The 20,761-nt window shown below is 37.3% G+C and overlaps 1 protein-coding gene across 2 annotated transcripts; it reads left to right on the forward strand.

Moving 5' to 3' along the window:
- Positions 1 to 341: 341 nt before the first annotated feature.
- On the forward strand, positions 342 to 18,753 carry LOC144378667 (uncharacterized). Of its 2 annotated transcripts, XM_036120095.2 has the most exons (5): positions 342 to 914; positions 6,636 to 6,718; positions 8,506 to 8,632; positions 10,911 to 11,006; positions 17,213 to 18,753. In XM_036120095.2, exons 2-5 carry the CDS (start codon positions 6,710 to 6,712, stop codon positions 18,748 to 18,750), a joined length of 1,770 nt encoding a protein of 589 aa, XP_035975988.2. In that variant the 5' UTR covers positions 342 to 914; positions 6,636 to 6,709; the 3' UTR covers positions 18,751 to 18,753. The 2 variants fall into 2 exon arrangements, with proteins under 2 accessions (XP_035975988.2, XP_035975998.2); XM_036120105.2 differs by lacking the exons at positions 6,636 to 6,718; positions 8,506 to 8,632.
- Positions 18,754 to 20,761: the final 2,008 nt, after the last annotated feature.

The following is a 20,761-nucleotide window of genomic DNA, read 5'->3' on the forward strand; positions in this document are numbered from 1 at the left end:
ACCATTAAGATTTACAAATAACGATTATGTGAAGGTTCTCTCTCTCTCTCTCTTTCTCTGATTTCTCCCCTTGCTTATGTTTAGAAAATCTGTAGCCTAAACCAAAATAATAAAAATATTTACAAGATATTTCTTCAGATCGTTTTTTGGCCACTTCTAATTATTCAGTCCATCTTTAATGTTTCTAAGGATGAAGACCGCAATGGCAGGCGAGAATTCTACCACTGAACCACCCATGCACCCATTGAAGAACGCAATGGAATGAAGAATGTAAAGTCACCTGTATACTATGTTAGTCATTTACTTAACACTTCGTTGGACACGCTAGACCTTTTCCTATAGTATAAAAGTTAACATTTGCATACATTACTGAACAGGTTGTCTTTATTTCAGGGGACACAACAGACTCAGCATCCCACGTTCAGGGGCTCCACCCAAGCAAGCACACCATGGTCTTCGGGGCCACATCGCTGATTCTACAGGGCGGACCCTCACACACACGCCTGAGGCCTCCGAAGAGAAGAGCTCCGCAGTCCCCTTCTCAGAACTCCCTGGTCCGGGACCAGCCGGACTCGCCTTCACTCGGCAAGGACAGCCGCCGCACGCGCCCTTCGCCTCAGGTCCCGGCCTCCAGCAGGTCGGTGATTTGCGCTTGCGCACGCCCAGGCCGCGCGGCCACTCCCAGAAGTCTCCGGGGCTCGGGAGCGGGGCTGGCCGCTTTACTTCGGGACTTTTACGACCCTGCGCTCCGGGTCCCACGGTGCGCGTGGTGACTGGGACCTCGGGCTCTTTTTGTGTGCCTCCTGTTGGGCGCCGCGCGTGAGTGGCCCCAGTGTGAGGAAGACGTCCTTGTGGGTCGCCGCGGAAAAGGCTCTGCGGACGTAGCGTGGAGCCCGCGTGGACGGCGAGTGGCGGTGAGAGTGGGAGCCGGGGGCGCGGGTGCCGGTCCCCTCAGGCCTGTGGGTGCTCGAGCCGCAGAGGAGGGTGCTTGTGTCCCTGTGAGAAAGACGGGAAGCGTGTGTGTTTGTGGGAGGCGGAGCTGGGGTGCAGAGGTAAGACTAGGAGAGGTGCGTGGTTGCCCTCGTTTGACGGAGACGTAAGGTGCGTGTCATTCGTCTGAGCTTCGGTTGTGGTGAGTGGCTCTGGGACCGGTGGCTCTGGGTTCGCTGCCGCTTTCTCCACCTTCCTGCCAGCCACGTATGACTACCACCTGGCGGGAAACCATATACTGAGCCCTCCATGGAGGATTTTGGTAAGAAGGTATAGACCAGCTGTTAGGATGGGAGTTTTAGATCATGAATTACCCCTGAGACAGGCTTCTAGGAACGTGTGGATAGGGAGACTCCAAGAATGGTATTCCTTCCCGGGACTGTCCTTCCTGGGAGTTTTCTGGGATTCATTTACATACTTGAGAATGTCAGCATTCTCTTAGCCCTAAAGGAAGGAACCACATGTGAACAATCTTTCTTCATTATGGTTAATATGTATGAGGTCACAGCATATGTAGCCATGGAGGGTAGAACATAAATGCTCAGCACTGTAGTGACTCTGATTATTCCCCTTCAGGTTTCTGTAGTTAAGAAGAAATGAAAATATGAGGTTGTGACGTGTGTTTACAATTTAAGGGACTGAGCCAGAATTCAAGTGTCCAAGACCAGAATTCTTAACAAGGGTCCTTTGTATTTATGGGTGTAGATAATTGCTGCGTATATTTGGAAACTTTCATTTTCCAAGGGTGTATGTAATTCAAAAAATTTACACCTGGTTTTATCTAGCATCAAAAATTGTTATGCGTTGGTACAGTTTTGCACAAAATTAGTGATCAAGATAATGGGAATGGTTGACAAAGCCCATGACATCAATGAGAGATTATTATGCAGATGATACAATTTCTGTTTATAAAAATTAGTCATTATAAGGAAAGAGACTGTTATCTAATGAAACCATTAATATTTGTGGAGATAGTATTCAAGAAAATTTTAGGGGTGCCTGGGTGGCTCAGTTGGTTAAGTGGCAGCCCAGGTCATGATCTCAGGGTCCTGGGATTGAGCCTCATGTCAGGCTCCCTGCTCAGCAGAGGGTCTGCTTCTTCCTCTCCCTCTGCCCCACCCCCTGCTGTTATGCGTGCGTGCTTTCTCTCTCTCTCAAATAAATAAATAAAATCTAGAAAAAAGAAAAATTTAAATTATATATGAAGTTCATTTTTAAAAATAGAATTTTGTAAAACCCTTTTGGGAGGATTGTATCCAAAATGATATTTTAATTGGTTATTCAGAGAAGAATGGAAGGTATGTAGTCATATTTATTGGACAGCTTCTGTGTACTCAAAAAACTTTTCTGCCTATTTTACATACATATTCTCATTAACCTGCAAAGGCCATTTCCCTTCTGTTAATGGAAAAATCTTTATAGTAAAATGTATCTGATTATTTCTGTGTAGTACAACTAAAGGCTATTAAAGAACAGGTAAGTGGTAGTTGTTTCAATCACTGATTTCTCATGGTAGGCCTAGTATGTACAGATTTTTTAAATTTTTATTTTTTTTAAGATTTTATTTATTTGTCAGAGAGAGCACAAGCAGGGGGAGGGGCAGGCAGAGGGAGAAGCAGGCTTCCCACTGAGCAAGGAGCCCGGTGCAGGACTCAATCCCAGGACCCTGGGATCATGACCTGAGCCAAAGGCAGACGCTTAGCCTACTGACCCATCCAGGCATCCCAGTACAGATTTTTTTAAATGATGAAAATATAGCCTCTGCCATAACAGTGACTTAAAACAATTTAAATACTTTTGAATATCTTTTTGTTGTATTTATTATAATAGAATTAATGCAGACTTATTGCAAAAGAAATTAATGTCCTAAGAAATTTAAGAACAATATCTCACTGCCTAAAAATAATCACTTTTAATATTTGGTGTATGTGTTTCCAATTTATATGTGAACATTTCTGTGTGGCTTTGTTTTGGCAGAACATAATTGGTGAAATAAAAGAGTCAGAGTTCTACTCTTAGTTTGAAAAAGAAATCTAACCCATTCATGGGTTTTCTTGTACCTCTGTTTGTTAGGGAGGAGGAAATGCCAGGGATCTCCTTTGAAGAACATTCAATTTTCACCTTTTAGATATTAGGAATGTTGCTCAAAATCTTATTGTGGCACCAAATTACTAAATAATACATCCTTTCATAATTAATAATTTAGGCAGTGGCATGTGCCTGTAGTTCCTGCTACTTGGGAGGCTGAGGCAGGAGGATCACTTGAGCCCAGGAGTTCTGTGCTGTAGTGCACTGTGCCCATCGGGTGTCTGCAGTAAGCTTGGCATTGATACAGGAGACTACTGTGTTGCCTGTGAACTGGTCCAGGTCAGAATCAGAGCAAGTCAAAACTCCTGTGCTGATTATAATTAATAATTTACAGATTTAAGGTTACTTTCTGAGAAAATAGCACTAAATTCTAATTCTAGGTGTCTGGAACGTACAAATAATATTTCCAAAGATAGTTTTTATAACAGAAAATAAAGAGTGTAATATAAATCCCCCTATTATGCAGAATAAGATTTACTCATTTGTTAAGATTGCATTTTATCACATCCTGATTATAGGTGTAGATATAGATAATATATATATATTTAATATATACCCTTTATCAGTCCTCAGCAGCCATAGAGAGCAAGAAGAACTCCATTCAGCATCATAAATACGCTTGTGTGTGTTTATATAGCTGCTGGGGAGTGAGGAAAGGGACATACTGTCTTTTCCTGTCTGGTAATCTCTCTGTCTCTCTCTCTCTCATTACTAATGATTTTATCAAGAAGAATTATATTTTTTCAAAGATAGGAACTGAAATTTTTAAAAGTAAAGAGAAAGCCCAAGTAGCACAAATTTTCTATGAGAAAAACATAATGCAGCAGAATTAATTTCCATGTATAATAATGGATTAAGGGTCGTGTAATGACTTTCACTTTCAGTAGTGATAAATAATTTATATCAGCCATCTTATACTTTTTAGTGTTTATATAGATTGTCTTGTTTATTCTTCAAAACCGTCATATGTGGTAGGTAATACTCTTAACCTTTCTTTGCTGAGTTTGTAATAAACAGAGGCACTGAGGTAATATTAACCCTCACAGCTTAAAGCTCATTTTCAATTCCTATAAGTCTGACAATAGAGCCTGTGTTCTTAATGTCAACAGAATATCGCCTCCTACATTATGCATACCATTTAAAACCTGTCTTCTTCACTGAGTTAATATTGTTTTCCATCATTTCATATGGATTATTAATGAAGCCACAATACCATATTGCAGACCGTAATATGTTTAACCTGTTGGCTTCTGTGAGAAAGTTATGTTTTTAATTTTTGGTTATCAAAAATTATTTTCTGGGGGCGCCTGGGTGGCTCAGTTGGTTAAGCGACTGCCTTCAGCTCAGATCATGATCCTGGAGTCCCAGGATCGAGTCCCGCATCGGGCTCCCTGCTCGGCAGGGAGTCTGCTTCTCCCTCTGACCCTCCCGCCTCTCATGTGCTCGCTCTCTCTCATTCTCTCTCTCAAATAAATAAATAAAATCTTTAAAAAAAAAAATTATTTTCCGATGAACATCCTTGTGCACATGCCCTACATATTTCTAGTTATTTCCTTTAAAAATTTCCCAGAAGTGGAATTTTGTGGTTAAAAAATATCAAGACTTTTTTTAAGTGCCTACAATATGCTAAACCTAGGAATTTTTGGCTTTGGAGTATTACAATCCTGGATAGCCATAGTTGGCTTTCTGGAAAACGCTTATTATCTAAAATGAGGTAAAATCTGAATAGAAGTAATTGTAAGGCAGTGTGTGGTGAAGACCACTGGAGAGATTTAGGTGACCTATTTTGTGAATACAGGAAAGACACACCAGTATATCTACAGCAACAGTCAGGATATAAACAAAATATACCAATTTTATGGAATATCTATGGAAATAATTGTATTTTGTGCTGTGACTTTTATACTCACAGTTTTCCTTCTAATTTTGTTAGATATAAAGTAAAACTAATAGGATATCAATTCAGTTGCTGTCTGGGGGACATGATGGCTTAGCTGACAGGTTTAGAAACCAAATAAACCCTTCTGTCAAGAGGACTTCAAATAAAGCTGTATGAGAGCATCATCAGTTCATACAAGACATTATACAGAGACTGCTTCCTATTTCTTCTAGACAGAACTCCATCATACCTGAGAAGAAATGATAGCATGAGTTCAGATAGTGGGATCCAAAGGAAACAGACAGAAGATAAGCTGTTCAGTAAAATAGACTAACTTTAGATAACAAAGGACTTTCTTGAATTCTCCTTTTTGGATATCTTCCTGTTAATAAATAAAGAAAAAACACACATATATTTCAAGTTAATCTATGGTCATTGTTATAGTAATTATGAAGTACACTTTTAAAAAAAAAATCAAGAAAGGGGTGCCTTGGTGGCTCAGTCAGTCAAGCATCTGACTCTTGATTTCAGCTCAGGTCATAATCTTAGGGTCCTGAGATGAAGCCCCGAGTCGGCTCTGTGCTCAGCAGGGAGTCTGCTTGATTTTCTCCCTCTCCCCCTTCCCACTGTGTGCTTGCTCTTTCTTTCTCTCTCAAATAAATAAATCTTAATAAATTCATACATACATACATACATACATACATACATACATAACAAAAGAAAAAACAAGATCAAAATTAAAAAGAAAAACACTTGTTGGATGGTCCCATAACCTTCCAGGCTTTTTTATCTATTGATTTCAATTGTCCGTTTCTCTGCCAGTTTTTCTCTACACTGATTGATATATTCTTAGGGTGTTTTTTTTTATTATATTGGTCAATCTAATTATTCTTTTTTTTTTTTTTTTTTTTAAAGATTTTATTTATTTATTTGACAGAGAGGGAGACAGCGAGAGAGGGAACACAAGCAGGGGGAGTGGGAGAGGGAGAAGCAGGCTTCCCGCCAAGCGGGGAACCCGATGCGGGGCTCGATCCCAGGACCCTGGGATCATGACCTGAGCCAAAGGCAGACGCTTAACGACTGAGCCACCCAGGCACCCTCAATCTAATTATTCTTGACAGTATATCTGGAATATTTCTCATATCCTTAAATATTTTTCCCAACTTCACATTTGATATCTACTTTGTATTGTAGTACAATGATGGTTTGTCATATATTCAGTAAGATTTGCTAGACTTAACATACTGAACACTGATGTTCCATCTCCAATGTCTTAACCAACTTCACTCAGTTCCAAAGCCACAAGAGAGTTTCTCATTAAAATGCCGTAGGCTCTTTTCAGTCTCAGAAGATGAGAAGGGAGAGGATCAAAATAAGACTGCACTGCCCATTCTTGGGTCTGCATCTGTCTCACCAAAGTGATGCAGTGGCCAGAGAACTTCTGCTGACATTTGTAGGTCTGATTTTAATGCAGATATGCTTCTGTTCTATGACTTTGTTCATCAGAGACCCCTGGGATTTGGGGAAGGAAATGGCCTTATCTAGAATCCTAATCTCCCCCAAATTATGTGTGATGGATAGTAGGTTTGGAACCTGGAGTGGAAGATCCTAACATTAATTTATGTTCTGTTGGGAACACTAAAGCAAAATCGGTCTCAAGGTCTTTCTCTTCTCCCAGCTCTGGCTTTCTGGATCTGTGCTTTTCTGTTAGAGGAATCGTGAGGACTGATCCGCTCTTGCAGGTCTAAAACCATGGCCCATGTAAGTTGGTGTTTCTCTCCTTCTTGAAATATGTGTGGTTTTTTTAGATCATGTGAGTATTTTCATTAATTTTTTTGAAGTTTACTACCAGCAGAAGTCCTGTCCAATAACCTTCTTCCCATCTTTTGTTCCAGTGAAATGTGATACTAGATGACCCAGCATCCTCTCTATGTGACCTGTTGTAAACTAACTAGTGTTTATGTTATTACTGTGAAATTATTCAACCTGTCTTAAGTGTGCATTCTTTTATCAAGGGCAGTGATGGAGTAGTGGAGGAGATATGTCCTTTAAAGGTTTATGTTACGTGAGGTTGTTCTATAGTGTGGACAGATGGATACAATGGTTGTATTCGACCATCCATGAGAAGACTTTGAAATTTTCCGGACTTGAGATTTACAGGTAGATAGGATAGAAATTTGGTATTGAATGACTTAAGTCTCAGTGTAGAGTAAAGTCTCATAATTTGTGTGGATTAGTATATAATTGTGATTTGCAAACTGAGTCATAGACTTTGGGAGGAAATCTCTGAGATAAATATGAAGACTGTTCTGTTGTTGGATGAGACATATTGAGTTTAGGTGATATCTGTATAATTCATCATCCTTCTTCAGTATTCTTTAACTCAATGTATTAGTTATCTATTGTTGTGTAACAGACTACCCCAACACTTAGCAGCTCAAAGCAGTAAACATTTATCTCACAGTTTCAGTGGTTTGGTAATCTGGGCATGGCTTAGCTTGCTCTCCTGTCTGGATCTCTTACAAGGCTATCAAGGTCTTGGTGAGGCCTGAAGTCGTCTTAAGGCCAACATTGGGTGTATCTGCTTCCAAGCTCACTCACCTGGGCTTTGACAGGATCCAGTTGCTCATGGGCTGTTGACTGGAGGCCACTCTTGGTTAAGCAGGTGAGACATCAAAAGAGGGCAGGCAATGTGGAAATCATAGTCTTTTGTAATCTGTCAGAAGTAACATTTCATCACTTTAGTCATATTCTATTTATTAAAAGCAAGTCACTCAGTTCAGCTCATACACATGTGAAGGAGAGTACACAAAGGCATAAATACCAGAAGATGATCATTGGTAACCTAAGTAGAAGCTACCTACCATACTCAGCATAAGCTAGGTGTTCAATGACAGATGGTAGATGGCAACAAGAAAATTATATGTCATCATAAGTAGTAGGTGAACACAGAATCACAGAATTGGGGAAGACCTTATAAATATGATACATCCTACCTGTATAAATGATTAAATCCAACATATCCATAAATTATGTCATGTGCCAGAAAGTACATGGGTTTGTCAAAACAAGAAAAAATATTTACGGTAAGATCCCACATAATGAAGTATTTAATGCTTGAGGGAATTCTTAATTTTATATAAACCTTATTTTCTAAAATTGAGACTTCCTACTACATTTTGAAAAATATTTGATTAAATTTTCTCTTCTCTAAAAAGCAAAAATTTTCTTCAGCAACCCATGTTTACTGAGAGTTTATGTTACAGATAACAATCAAACATGGTTGAATTCATTATTTAATAGTCAGTGGTTATTATTTTATCTAGTCTCAAGTGATTCAAATATTTAGGAATATTTTGTCTATTCTGGCAGGCTTCCTCAAAAATATGTATATATTCTGCTTCAGTCCCCTCCTGTGTTACAGATTTTTAGCCTACATACTTGCTATATTGCTTTCTTCATGCAATGCAGTCTTTATCTCCTCTCCTTCCATCTTCAACAAAATATTTCTCTAATTTCTCTAGTAATACATGGGTTTGCCATTTCAGAGATCTGTGACATTCAGGGATGTGGCCATAGACTTCTCTCAGCAGGAGTGGGAATATCTTGACTCTCTTCAGAAGAACTTGTACCGGGATGTGATGATGGAGAACTATGATAACTTGGTTTCATTGGGTATGTTTATCAGCGTCTAATAATTTAGGATAATTTAGAGTCTGTTCTTTAAGATATGTATTTTTTTTCCACTGTGATTTTTAGGGCTGCTTTTAGGGAACTAGTTATATTTTTTTGTTATTTTTTCCCAAAGAAATGGTTTGAGCTTTGTCAGTTTGGAAATTGCCCCTCCATTAAATATTGTTGGGGAAGAAGGATTTTCCTTTACCCTTCAGGATTCTTCTAGCTGGTCTAAGAATTAAACTGACATGAGACAGAGTAACAGGAGGAAAAAAAGTTTATGTGTACACAGAGTCCTCAAATGAAGAAATCAGGCAGTTTTTATACTTTTTAGACAAGGAGACAACAAATCTATGGAGAATTGACAGGACAAAGAAAACTTATGTTCAGAATTTCAATTAGTAAGTAATCTTAACCGGAATTTGGGCTGCAGTAGTAAATTAGTAAAAAGTTACAAGGGTAGTTAACACAGCCTTCTCAGCTTTAAGTTCTCTATATTTGTTATAAGGATGTCTCTTTATCTCCTGATACAGGGAGGGTACCTTCCATTAGGAGATTTATTTCCTGCTTTCTGAAGACAAAGTGGGGATCATAGTGTTCTTCTTGCATTTAACTTTTTATTTTTTTAAGTAGGTTCCATGCCCAGTGTGGGACTTGAACTCATGGCCATGACATTGAGAGTTTCATGCTCTACCAACTGAGCTAGCCAGTTGCCCCTGCATTGAACTTTTAATTTAAAATAATCAATAAAGGGGGGTGGCTCAGTCAGTTAAGTGTCTGTCTTCGGCTCAGGTCATGATCTCAGAGTCCTGGGATCGAGCCCCACGTTGGGCTCCCTGCTCAGCAGAGAGCCTGCTTCTCCCTCTCCTGCTCCCCCTGCTTGTGCACTCGCTCTCTCTCTGTCAAATAAATAAATCTTTAAAAAAAAATAATAAAATAATCAATATGCTGGAGTGCTGGGGTGGCTCAGTCAGTTGAGCACCTGACTCTTGGATTTGGCTCAGGTCATGATCTCAGTGTCATGAGATCAAGCCCCATGTCAGGCTCCGTGCTCAATGGGGAGTCTGCTTGAGCTTCTCTCCCTCTCCTTCTGCCCCTCCCCAACTTGCACGTGCTCACTCTCTCTCTCAAATAAATAAATCTTAAAAAAAAAAAAAAATATGCCGGAGCGCGTGGGTGGCTCAGTCATTAAGCGTCTGCCTTTGGCTCAGGTCATGATCTCAGGGTCCTGGGATCGAGCCCTGCATCAGGCTCACTGCTCAGCAGGAAGCCTGCTCTCCCTCTCCCACTCCCCCTGCTTGTGTTCCCTCTCTCGCTGTCTCTCTGTCAAAAAATAAAATAAAATCTTTAAAAAAAAAAAAAATGCCAAAGTAGCACATTTTGGGATGGTCTGCCCTTGGCCTCTACAACATCTTTATCTTCCCTGTCCTTCAGTGATATTCATATCCTCTCTGGTCTTAAGTTGCCTCCCTTCCTTTATGAATAAGGTCTTGTTTAGAATTCTCTAGTGCTTATTATATAACCATTGTTAAAGGATTCACATTTCCTATTTCTTTATGCTCAGAATGTCTATAGATACTCAATTTTATTATCTACTTGAAGGTTAATCAGCTTGACACAGGGTCCTGAATTGCTCTTATTGCCCTAAAAGAGCCTCTATAGTTTAAATAGCAGTGGATTAGATAAATGGAACTCATTGAAAACTGAAACATACACATTTTATTTCATAAGAAATTCTGTTTTGTGATTGGAAGTTGTAATCTATGAACATTACATTAAAATGGAATGAATATCTTATAGCTAGCTCTTCTTGTATACTCTTGTAAAACAACAATATCAGTAAAAATGTTACTGTTCTTAGTATGTAATAGACAATGCTCTGAGCACTTTACATATATATATGTATATCAACTTGTTTGATCCTCCTAACAGCCCTGTTCACATTTTTCAAGTGAGAATACTGAAGCACTGGGTTTAAGTGACTTTCCCAAGGTCAGACATAGCTGGAAGGTCAAAGACAAGAATTGAACGAAGGCTCCACATTTTGTATTTTAAACTATGGTATTATGCATACTCTCAAGAAAAAGAGGATTTATGAGTGTATTTTAAAAAACAAAAAAAACCTTATTATACTTGATTTCTTGTTCTTTAGTTCCTTTACCCTCTCTTCTCAAAACTCTTATTCAATATCATTTTGACCTTTAGTTTGTTATTATAATTTTAACCAAGCAACATTTTGTTCTACATCATGTGGCATTTTTTTTTTCTTTGTAAGCAGGACATTCCATTTCTAAGCCAGATGTGATTACATTATTGGAGCAAGGAAAAGATCCCTGGATGGTTGTGAGGGAAGACACAAGAAGATGGTGTACAGGTAAGTATGAGCAAGTCAAGCTATGGGAATATATCTGTGTAGGTAAAAGCTAAGTGGTCAAGGAGGAGACACACACTTGAAATGTTGGTTGGAAAACTCCATTAACATTAGAGAAAATACTTGTGATCTAGAGGGGAAATATATGCTGTGCATGAGCTACCCAGTGAATTTCATCTTCACCTCATTAACTACTCCCTTTTGTTACTCTTCTCATATTTCCCTCCCAGTTCGGTAATGGGCACTTTCGTTCTTCCTCATGCACCATTTTATCTGTATTTTGGACTCAGCTGCTCTCCAGGTCCTCTTGTGCACTTAGATTTGTATATGTGGTTTCACTGTCTAAAAATAAATACATTTCTATATCTGGCTAATAAAATGGAGTTTATAGTATATTAGGGAAAACATAAACATATAAACAAATAAGTAGGTAAATAACCTTACATGATGAAATATAGTATAAAGGAAACTAAGGACAGGACAAATTTCGGTAAGGTAAGATGGTCAGGAACATTTTCCTGAGGAGGTAGGATGTGCAGGGTAAGGTCCCGGGCTATTTGAGCGTAAGAGGAAGAACATTCCAAGAAGAGCAAACAACAAATGCAAAGGCCTGAAGGTGAACATGAGTGTTGTGTGTTCAGGAGCAGCAGGTAGATCAGAGCAGAGTTATTGAAGAGTGACTAACAAAACAAAGTCAGTATGTTATGGGGGATCAAATGTAAGGTGTCGTGATTCATTAAGAGTTGTACTTGTTTTCCAAGATTATTTGTAGAGCTATGATTTGGTTAAATTTTTTATATCCTTTATTTTCAAAAATTAAACTTTTTTATTAATTATGAGACTTATACAGAAATCTAGATAAAATAACCATTAAGTGATTAGTTATTCACTTCCTCTCATATACTTTTTATATATTTCTTAATTTTTATTTAAAAAAATTTTATCCTAATATTAATCTATTGGGAGTTTTTTTCTTTATAGGTTAGTATTCTGAAATCATTTTTTCTTTATCTCTATTCCTGAACTCTATCACTTCATTTGTCAGTTTTTCTAACTCTGATTTATGTTGTTTTTTCATTTCACATAGCATTTTCTTAAAATCAGAACACTTAATATTGTTAAGATGGCAGTACTACCCCAAATCCCATCAGCTTATTTGTAGAAATTCACATTCTGATCATAAAATTCATATGGGTATGCAAGGGATTCAGAATAGTAAAAAAAAATCTTGAAAAAGAAAAAAGTGGGATTCATATTTTCCAATTTCAAAACTTACTACATACCAAAACTTAAGGGATGCTTTGAAAACACTACTAAGAAGGAGGTTTATAGCTGTAAATGCGTATATTAGAAAGAAAATTCTCAAATCAACAACCTACCTTCATTACCTCAAGGAACTAGGTAAAAAAAAGAATGAACTAACCTCAGAGATAGTAGAAGAAAGAAAATAATAATAGAGCAGAGATAAACACAGTAGAGAATAGAAAAACAATAGGAAAAAAATCAATGAAACCAAGAGTTGCCTTTAGAAAGATCAACCACAGTGAGAAAACGTTAGCTAGATTGACTAAGAAAAGGGAGAAAAGACTCAGCTAAAATCAGAAATGAAAGAAGAGACTGTAAACAATTGTATGCCAACAAACTGGGAAACCCAATGAGATCCTGACTTAATAGAAAATCTAAACAGACACACTAGTACAGAGATTGAATCAGTAATCAAAAATGAACAGACACGTGCAGAGATGCTCAACATCACTCATCATCAGGGAAATACAGAACTACACCTGTCAGTTGGCTAAAATTAACACAGGAAACAGCAGGTGTTGACGAGGATGTGGAGAAAGAAGAACCCTCGTACACTGTTGGTGGGAATGCAAACTGGTGAAGCCACTGTGGAAAACAGTATGGAGGTTCCTCAAAAAGTTAAAAATAGCACTACCCTGCAATCCAGCAATTGCACTACTAGGTATTTACCCAGAGGATACAAACATACTAATTCGAAGGTGTACATGCAACCTGATGTTTATAGCAGCATTATCAGCAATAGCCAAATTATGGAAAGAGCTCAAATGTCCATCAACTGATGAATGAATAAAGAAGATGTGGGGTGGCACAAACAATGAATCATGGAACACTACATCTAAAACTAATGATGTAATGTATGGGGATTAACATAACAATAAAAAATGAAAAAAAAAAGAAGATGTGGGGGGTGTGTGTGTGTGTCTACAATGGAATATTACTCAGCCATCAAAAAGAACGAAATCTTGCCATTTGCAACGACATAGATGGAGCTAGAGAGTATTACGCTAAGTGAAATAAGTCAGAGAAAGACATACCATATGATTTTACTCATCTGTGAAATTTAAGAAACAAAACAAACGAACATAGAGGAGAAAGGAAAGGAAAACCAAAAAATAGACTCTTAACTATGGAGAACAAACTGATGGTTACTGGAGGGGAGTAGTTGGGGGGGATGGGTTAAATAGGTGATGGGTATTAAGAAGGGCACTTGTGATGAGCACTGGGTGTTGTATATAAGTGTTGAATCACTAAAATCTACACCTGAAACTAATATTACACTGTATGTTAAATAAGTGGAATTTAAATAAAAACTTGGAAAGAAAAAAAAACCTAACAAAAAACCCTGCTAAACAAAGAATTAACACCAATTCCCCTCAAACTTTTCCAAAACATTGAAGAGGAAGGAACACTCCCAGACTTACTCTGAGGCCAGCATTACCCTGATACCAAAGCCCGGCAAATCCAGTGCAAGAAGAAAACCACAGGTCAGTGTTCCTGATGCATATTGAGGCAAAAGTTCTCAACAAAAATACTAGCAAACAATTCAGCAGCACATGAAAAGGATTGTATTTATTTCTGGAATGCAAAGATATTGCAATATATAAAAAGCAATGCAATACACATTAACAGAATGAAGGGGAGAAAAGCCACACGATTATCTCAATGTAGAAAAAGCATTTAACAAAATGTAATACTTCTTATGATAAAACAAGAAACCAGGAATAGAAAGAAACTGCCTCACCATAATAAAGGCCATCTATGTTATTCCACAGCTAACCTCATACTCAGTGGTAAAAGACTGAAAGCACTGGTTTTGCTGCATCCATAAGTTTGGTATGTTCTGTTTTCATTTTTATTTATCAAGATATTTTCTAATTTCCCTGTAATTTCTTTGTTGTCCCATTGGTTATTTAAATGTATGTTATTTAATTCCAACATGTTTGTGTATTTTCTAGTTTTCCTTCTGCTTCTGATTTTTAATTTTGTTCCTTTGTGATTGGAAAAGACACTCTCATTTCAGTCTTTTAAATCTTATTGATAGTTGACTTGGGTCTATGTGGTCTATCTTGGAGAATGTTCCATGTGTACTTGAGAAGAACATGTATTCTGTTGTATGTAGAATACACATGTATGTCTCTTAGGTCCAGTTTGTTTAGACTGTTGTTTAAGTCCTTTGTTTACTTATTGATCTTCTGTCTGGTTTTTCTTTCCATTATTGAAAGTACAGTATTGCTATTATATTTTAGCAAGTAATCAAAGCAGTAAAACTTAGACTGTACATTCTGTCCTGCTGTTTGTGGGCAGTAGTTTAATTCTCAGTTTAGTTCTCTAACGTTTTGCTTACAATGCTTTGTGTCCTCCTCATGCACGTATGATTCAGGTTTAGGCTGAGCTTTGAACTGGTTTGTATCCGAAACTAGGGAATCTCTTTTTCAGAATGTTCCCTCTCGAGAGTTCCTCCCTTTCTTTCCAATTTGGTAGTGTTCCTTGCCATGATTCTTGCAGCAAGAAATATGTCCAGGCTTTTACAGCCCATTTTTTGCCCCAATTTAACTGGGCCCCTCCCTTGTGGCAAGATTGTGAGTGATAGAGAAAATAGCAAGAAACTCACCCTAGTGTAGTTTACTTTTTAAAGTTTTCACTCCTCTCCACAGTCCTCTGCTCTTTTTTTAACTTAATTTTTTTTTAAGTAGGCTCCACACCCAATGTGGGGCTTGAACTCACAACCCTGAGATTAAGAGTTGCTTGCTCTATCTACTGAGCCAGTCAGTCACCCTTCCAGAGATATCTTCTTTGGTTTAGTCTAATTACTGACCTCAAGTGTTTGAGTTTTTTTATTTTGCCAAGCATTTTTAGTTGATATCAGTCAGAGAGGGAGACGACTATAAGGGATTTACACCACTATGATAGAACTAGAACTTCTTCAATTAAAGAGTTATTTAATGGTGAAATTATTTTTCATTTATTTTCTCTTATATCATTGTGGACTCATTTTTTAATTATATTGTTTATATTTATCATATTTTTATACTATTTTCACAGTGTTGGTCAGTCACACTTCTGTAAGTCTGACATTTTCATTTCTTTCTTTCATTCTTTTTGGCATAAGATTTCTAAGCTTACCTTTTTTGCCCTGTTCCAAACTGTTTAACCATGCTGGATCTATATAAATGACATTGATATTTTGAAATGATAATTTAGGAGTTAAAGAATACTCATTTCAACTATCTTTTTTTTACAACACTTTCTATTCTATTGCACTTGGTCTGTTTAAGCTTTCTCTTCTTAGTGATTTTTTTGAGGAATTTTGATGAATTTTTCTAGAAGTATTAGTGATGTATTCAAAGTATTCATAATATCAATAAAATTCATTTTAGTTTTGCATTTTCCCCTTAATCATTTCTTTTTTTTAAGATTTTATTTATTTATTTGACAGAGAGAGACAGCGAGAGAGGGAACACAAGCAGGGGGAGTGGGAGAGGGAGAAGCAGGCTACCCGCTGAGCAGGGAGCCCGATGTGGGGCTCGATCCCAGGACCCTGAGATCATGACCTGAACCGAAGGCAGGCGCTTAACGACTGAGCCACCCAGGCACCCCTCCCCTTAATCATTTCTTTCTTATTTTTTTATTTTTACCACTTTTTTGTTGGTTTGGCTAATGTTGACTTCTTGATTTTTAAAGCACCAGCTCTTTAGTTTACTTGTTAAGACTACACTTTTCAACTCATTACATTGTGCTCTTAATTTGTTTTTGTTTTTTTTTTTCTTTACTGTTTTTTTTTTTAAGTTTTGGAATTGACTCCTTTGAACTCATTTATTTCTTCCCTTTTAATGGCAATAATTACTAAAGTCTTTGAATTCTCTGAATGCTCAAATTGAATGCCCCAAATTCAGGTATGTACTTATTTTCTCTGTTGTACCCTTTCGGTTTTTTATTTCCATACTTACCCAGTATTTATTCTGGAGAGGATATTTCCATTTCCTATCAAATGTATTTTGGTTTTCTGATATTGTTACTAATTCCTATTGTTACTTGTTTTTGGAGAGAAAGTGTTTGTATTATCTCAGAGTTTAGCACATACCATACTCTACTCACAAGGTAGTATTTCTTGCCCCCAAGTGTCTTCCCACTTGTTCAGCACACATAAATTTAATCAAGATATTCCTTCATATTGGTTGTTATTCTGCAGGCTACATCTGTTCATTCTTTTTCACATATTTCCTGAAACTCTTTTTCCAGATTCCTTTACTGTATAGTTCAATTTCACTTTTCCTCAAAGTACCCAAATGCTCAGAATTCCCTGTGATTTTCATTAGGGTGTATACCTAGTCCCTGTCTGAAAATTCATTGACAGACTTATAGGAGTTAATAGAATGGTCAATCTTGGTTAAAAGGGAAAGTGAGAGAGGACCTGAGAAAAGATATGAAGGAATAAAACAGATGGAACATTTGTAGAATGTGTACTTAATAAGAAAAAGCTCAGTGAAGATAAATAAACAAGAACTCTCATTATTTTATTTAAAATGAGATCAAAGAAATGCACACATGGCTATGCATTGGAGGGAATGACCACAATATTTATATTTTAGGGGAAAATTTTAATTGCAGATTAAAAGATTTAATTGCAGATTAAAAGATCCAGTATAAAAAATAGTTTTTAATATATTTATATTTTGTATGGAAACTGATACTGGAGAGAATACATTAAATTATAGTAACATGTAATGAGTTATGGAGACACTATCAGTAACTATGGCAAACTGTACAGCTGATTTTAGAGTTCTCTAAAATACTCATCTCTAATGGGTCATGTTTTTAATGTTTTTTAATTTTTAAAGAAATGTACTATAAAACAGTCACTTATTTTGTCCAGGAAAACAAAATGTTTTTCTCCTTTCTTTTAGATTTGGAGTCAAGATATGAAATAATCAGCTGTGACAAAGTACACATTTATAAAAAACATTCGTCTTTTACTCTACATCAGAAAATTCATACTAGAGAGAAACCCTATGAATGTGACAAATGTGGGAAGGCCTTTAGCCGACATACAGACCTTACAGTACATCAGAGAATTCATACTGGTGAGAAACCCTGTGAATGTGAGCAATGTGGAAAATCCTTTAATCGTGCATCCAACCTTCTGCAACATCAGAGAATTCATACTGGTGAAAAACCTTATAAGTGTGAGGAATGTGGAATGACATTTAGTCGTAGGATAGACCTTAGAGTTCATCAGAGAATTCATACTGGTGAGAAACCCTATGAATGTGAAGAATGTGGGAAGGCCTTTAGTCGTGCCTCACATCTTACTCAACATGGGAGAGTTCATACTGGTGCGAAATCCTATGTATGTAATGAATGTGGGAAGGCCTTTAGTCAGGGTGGAAGACTTAGAATACATCATAGAATTCATACTGGTGAGAAACCCTATGAATGTAAGGAATGTGGGAAGGCTTTTAGTCAAGCCTCTCATCTTGTGCAACATGACAGAATTCATACAGGTGAAAAACCCTATGAATGCCATGAGTGTGGGATGACCTTTAGCCGTGGTATAGATCTTAGAGTACATCATAGAATTCATACTGGGGAGAAACCCTACAAATGTAAGGAATGTGGGAAGGCCTTTAGTCGTGCCTCAAATCTTGTTCAACATGAGAGAATTCATACTGGGGAGAAGCCCTATGAATGTAAGGAATGTGGGATGACGTTTAGTCGTGGTTATCAGCTCATTCCACATCAGAGATTGCATATTGGCATAAAACCCTACGAATGTAATGAATGTGGGAAGGCATTTAGTAATGCTTCAGCACTTATTCAACATGAGAGAATTCATACTGGTGAGAAACCCTATAAATGTAAAGAATGTGGGAAGGCCTTTATCCATGGTGGAAGCCTAAGAATGCATCACAGAATTCATACTGGTGAGAAACCCTATGAATGTAAAGAATGTGGGAAGGCCTTTAGTCGCACCTCAAACCTTGTCAGGCATGAGAGAATTCATACAGGTGAGAAACCATATGAATGTAAGGAATGTTGGAAGGCCTTTAGTCATATTGAAAGCCTTAGAGTGCATCATAGAATTCATACTGGTGAGAAACCCCATGAATGTAAAGAGTGTGGGAAGGCTTTTAGTAGCGGCCATCAACTAATTGTACATCATAGATTTCATACTGGTGAGAAGCCCTATGAATGTAAGGAATGTGGGAAGGCTTTTAGTGTGTATGGACGACTTACTCGACACCAGAGTATTCACAGTGGTGAGAAGCCTTTTGAATGTAACACATGTGGGAAGTCTTTTAGGCTTAGTTCAGGTCTTAAAGTACATCAGAGAATTCATACTGGAGAGAAGGCTTATGAATATAAGGACTGTGGAAAGGCATATATATGCAGTAGAGAATGCATAGTACATCAACTTTATAATGCTGAGAAACAGTGTGAATGAAAGGAATGTGGGAATGATTTTAGATATGATTCAGTTCTTATAAGGCATTAAATTATACTAGTGAGAACTCAAAATGTAAATAATGTTTGGAACTTTTTCATTATGATTCAAATGTTCATATTAAGAAATTTATAATGTATTTTTATATAATATAGAGAAGCCTTTATTAGCATTTCTCTATTTATGGATTGTCAGAATATTCATAATGGAGAAAAATTTAGAGAATGTGGAAATGCCCTTGTTTTTTATGCTTTATTTATAAAAGCTCTCCAGCCCTAGTTATTGTTAAATTTGAGGAAATTCATACCACAGAAAACCCCTGTTGACCTAACGAGTATGCAAGAACCATAGTGATTGCCATTTGATTCTTTACAGCCTGTATGACATTGGGCAAGATATTATATCCCTATGGGAGTCATTTGTAAATGGTGATAATAGTACTTGCATTATAGTGCTGTTTTTGGAATGTAGAAAACTTGGAAAACCACCTTAAACATAGTCTCTGTTCAGTAAGTATTAGATACTATTTTTTAGATACTATTTTTAATATTATTATTTGTATTATTAGTGAACTATTAAGAGATCAAGTCAATATGAGTGTAATGAACTTAGAAAAGCTTTATTACTTATGTAATTACTTATGCCTTTTTGAATTTTAAGTAATTTTTTTTCTGGGCAAAATCTAGTAGAATATGAAAGTCATGAGGATTTAAAACATGAGTTTTATTGGAGGACTGACACATTCGTTTACATACTGTGGATGCTTTCATACTTCTCTGGCAGAGCTGAATAGTTGCAATGGATGCTGTGTGGCTCACAAAGCCTAAAATACTTACTGTCTGGTTCTTTTTCTTTTTTAATGTTCAGTTAACCACTGTATAGTACATAATTAGTTTTTGATGTAGTGTTCAGTGATTCATTACTTAAGTATAACACCCAGTGCTCATAAGAGCACATGCCCTCCTCAATACCCATCACCCTATTACCCCCTCCCCCCACCCTCCTCCCCTCTGAATCCCTCAGATTGTTTCTCGGGGTCCATGGTCTCTCATGGTTCATCTCCTTCTCTGATTCTCCCCCTTTGGCTTTCCCTCCCTTCCCCTATGGTCCTCCGTGCTATTGCTTATGTTCCACATATGAGTGAAACCATATGATAATTGTCTTTCTCTGCTTGACTTACTTCACTTAGCATAATCCCCTCTGGTTCTTTACAAAAAAATTTGCCAGTTCCTGTTTTAGAGTAATATCCCCACCATTTTTTCAGTACTTTGGATTTTTGTAGAGTACAAGAAAGTTGTCTTACTGAATGGCCCCACCTTCTGGGTTTTTTAAATTATTTCCTTGTGGGTCATTTATCCTTTCTTCTATCTGTAATAGTTTATTTATTTATTTATTTATTTATTTTTAAGATTTTTTATTTATTTATTTGAGAGAGAGAGAATGAGAGAGAGCAAGCACATGAGAGGGGGGAGGGTCAGAGGGAGAAGCAGACTCCCTGCCGAGCAGGGAGCCCGATGCGGGACTCGATCCAGGGACTCCAGGATCATGACCTGAGCCGAAGGCAGTCGCTCAACCAACTGAGCCACCCAGGCGCCCTATCTGTAATAGTTTAAATTCAAAGTTAAAATAAGAGGTTTCATTGAGTCAATGTTGTGAACATTAAAAAGCATACAATGTTGAGTTTTCCCACTACTAATGATGCTGGATGTTAACACTGGTTATAGTGGTGACTGCTAGATCTCTCCATTGTAGAGATCCATTTTATAGTTATTAATTTGTATGGTAATATTTTATCACCTCCTTTTACAAATTGATCATCTCATGTCCAAGTTCTGAATTAAATAGAAAATTGAATCAGGTCCTATTCAGAAAGGAATGATAATGAAATGCTTATACACCAGAACTTTGGTATGTTATCAGTGTTATACTCATTGGAAATTTAATACTCTTCAATACATGGAGAAAACTAAAAATGAAGACTAGAACTTTCTGTTCTCAGCTTTATCTCCAG

Source organism: Halichoerus grypus, chromosome 15, assembly GCF_964656455.1.
Source record: "Halichoerus grypus chromosome 15, mHalGry1.hap1.1, whole genome shotgun sequence".
NCBI lineage: Eukaryota > Metazoa > Chordata > Mammalia > Carnivora > Phocidae > Halichoerus > Halichoerus grypus.

Bases quoted from the DNA above. Each gene is read 5' to 3' on its own strand.
- LOC144378667 (XM_036120095.2), top strand. The intron at 8,633-10,910 runs GTATGTTTATCA...CTTTGTAAGCAG, and splicing joins TGATAACTTGGTTTCATTGG to GACATTCCATTTCTAAGCCA. The intron at 11,007-17,212 runs GTAAGTATGAGC...CCTTTCTTTTAG, and splicing joins CACAAGAAGATGGTGTACAG to ATTTGGAGTCAAGATATGAA.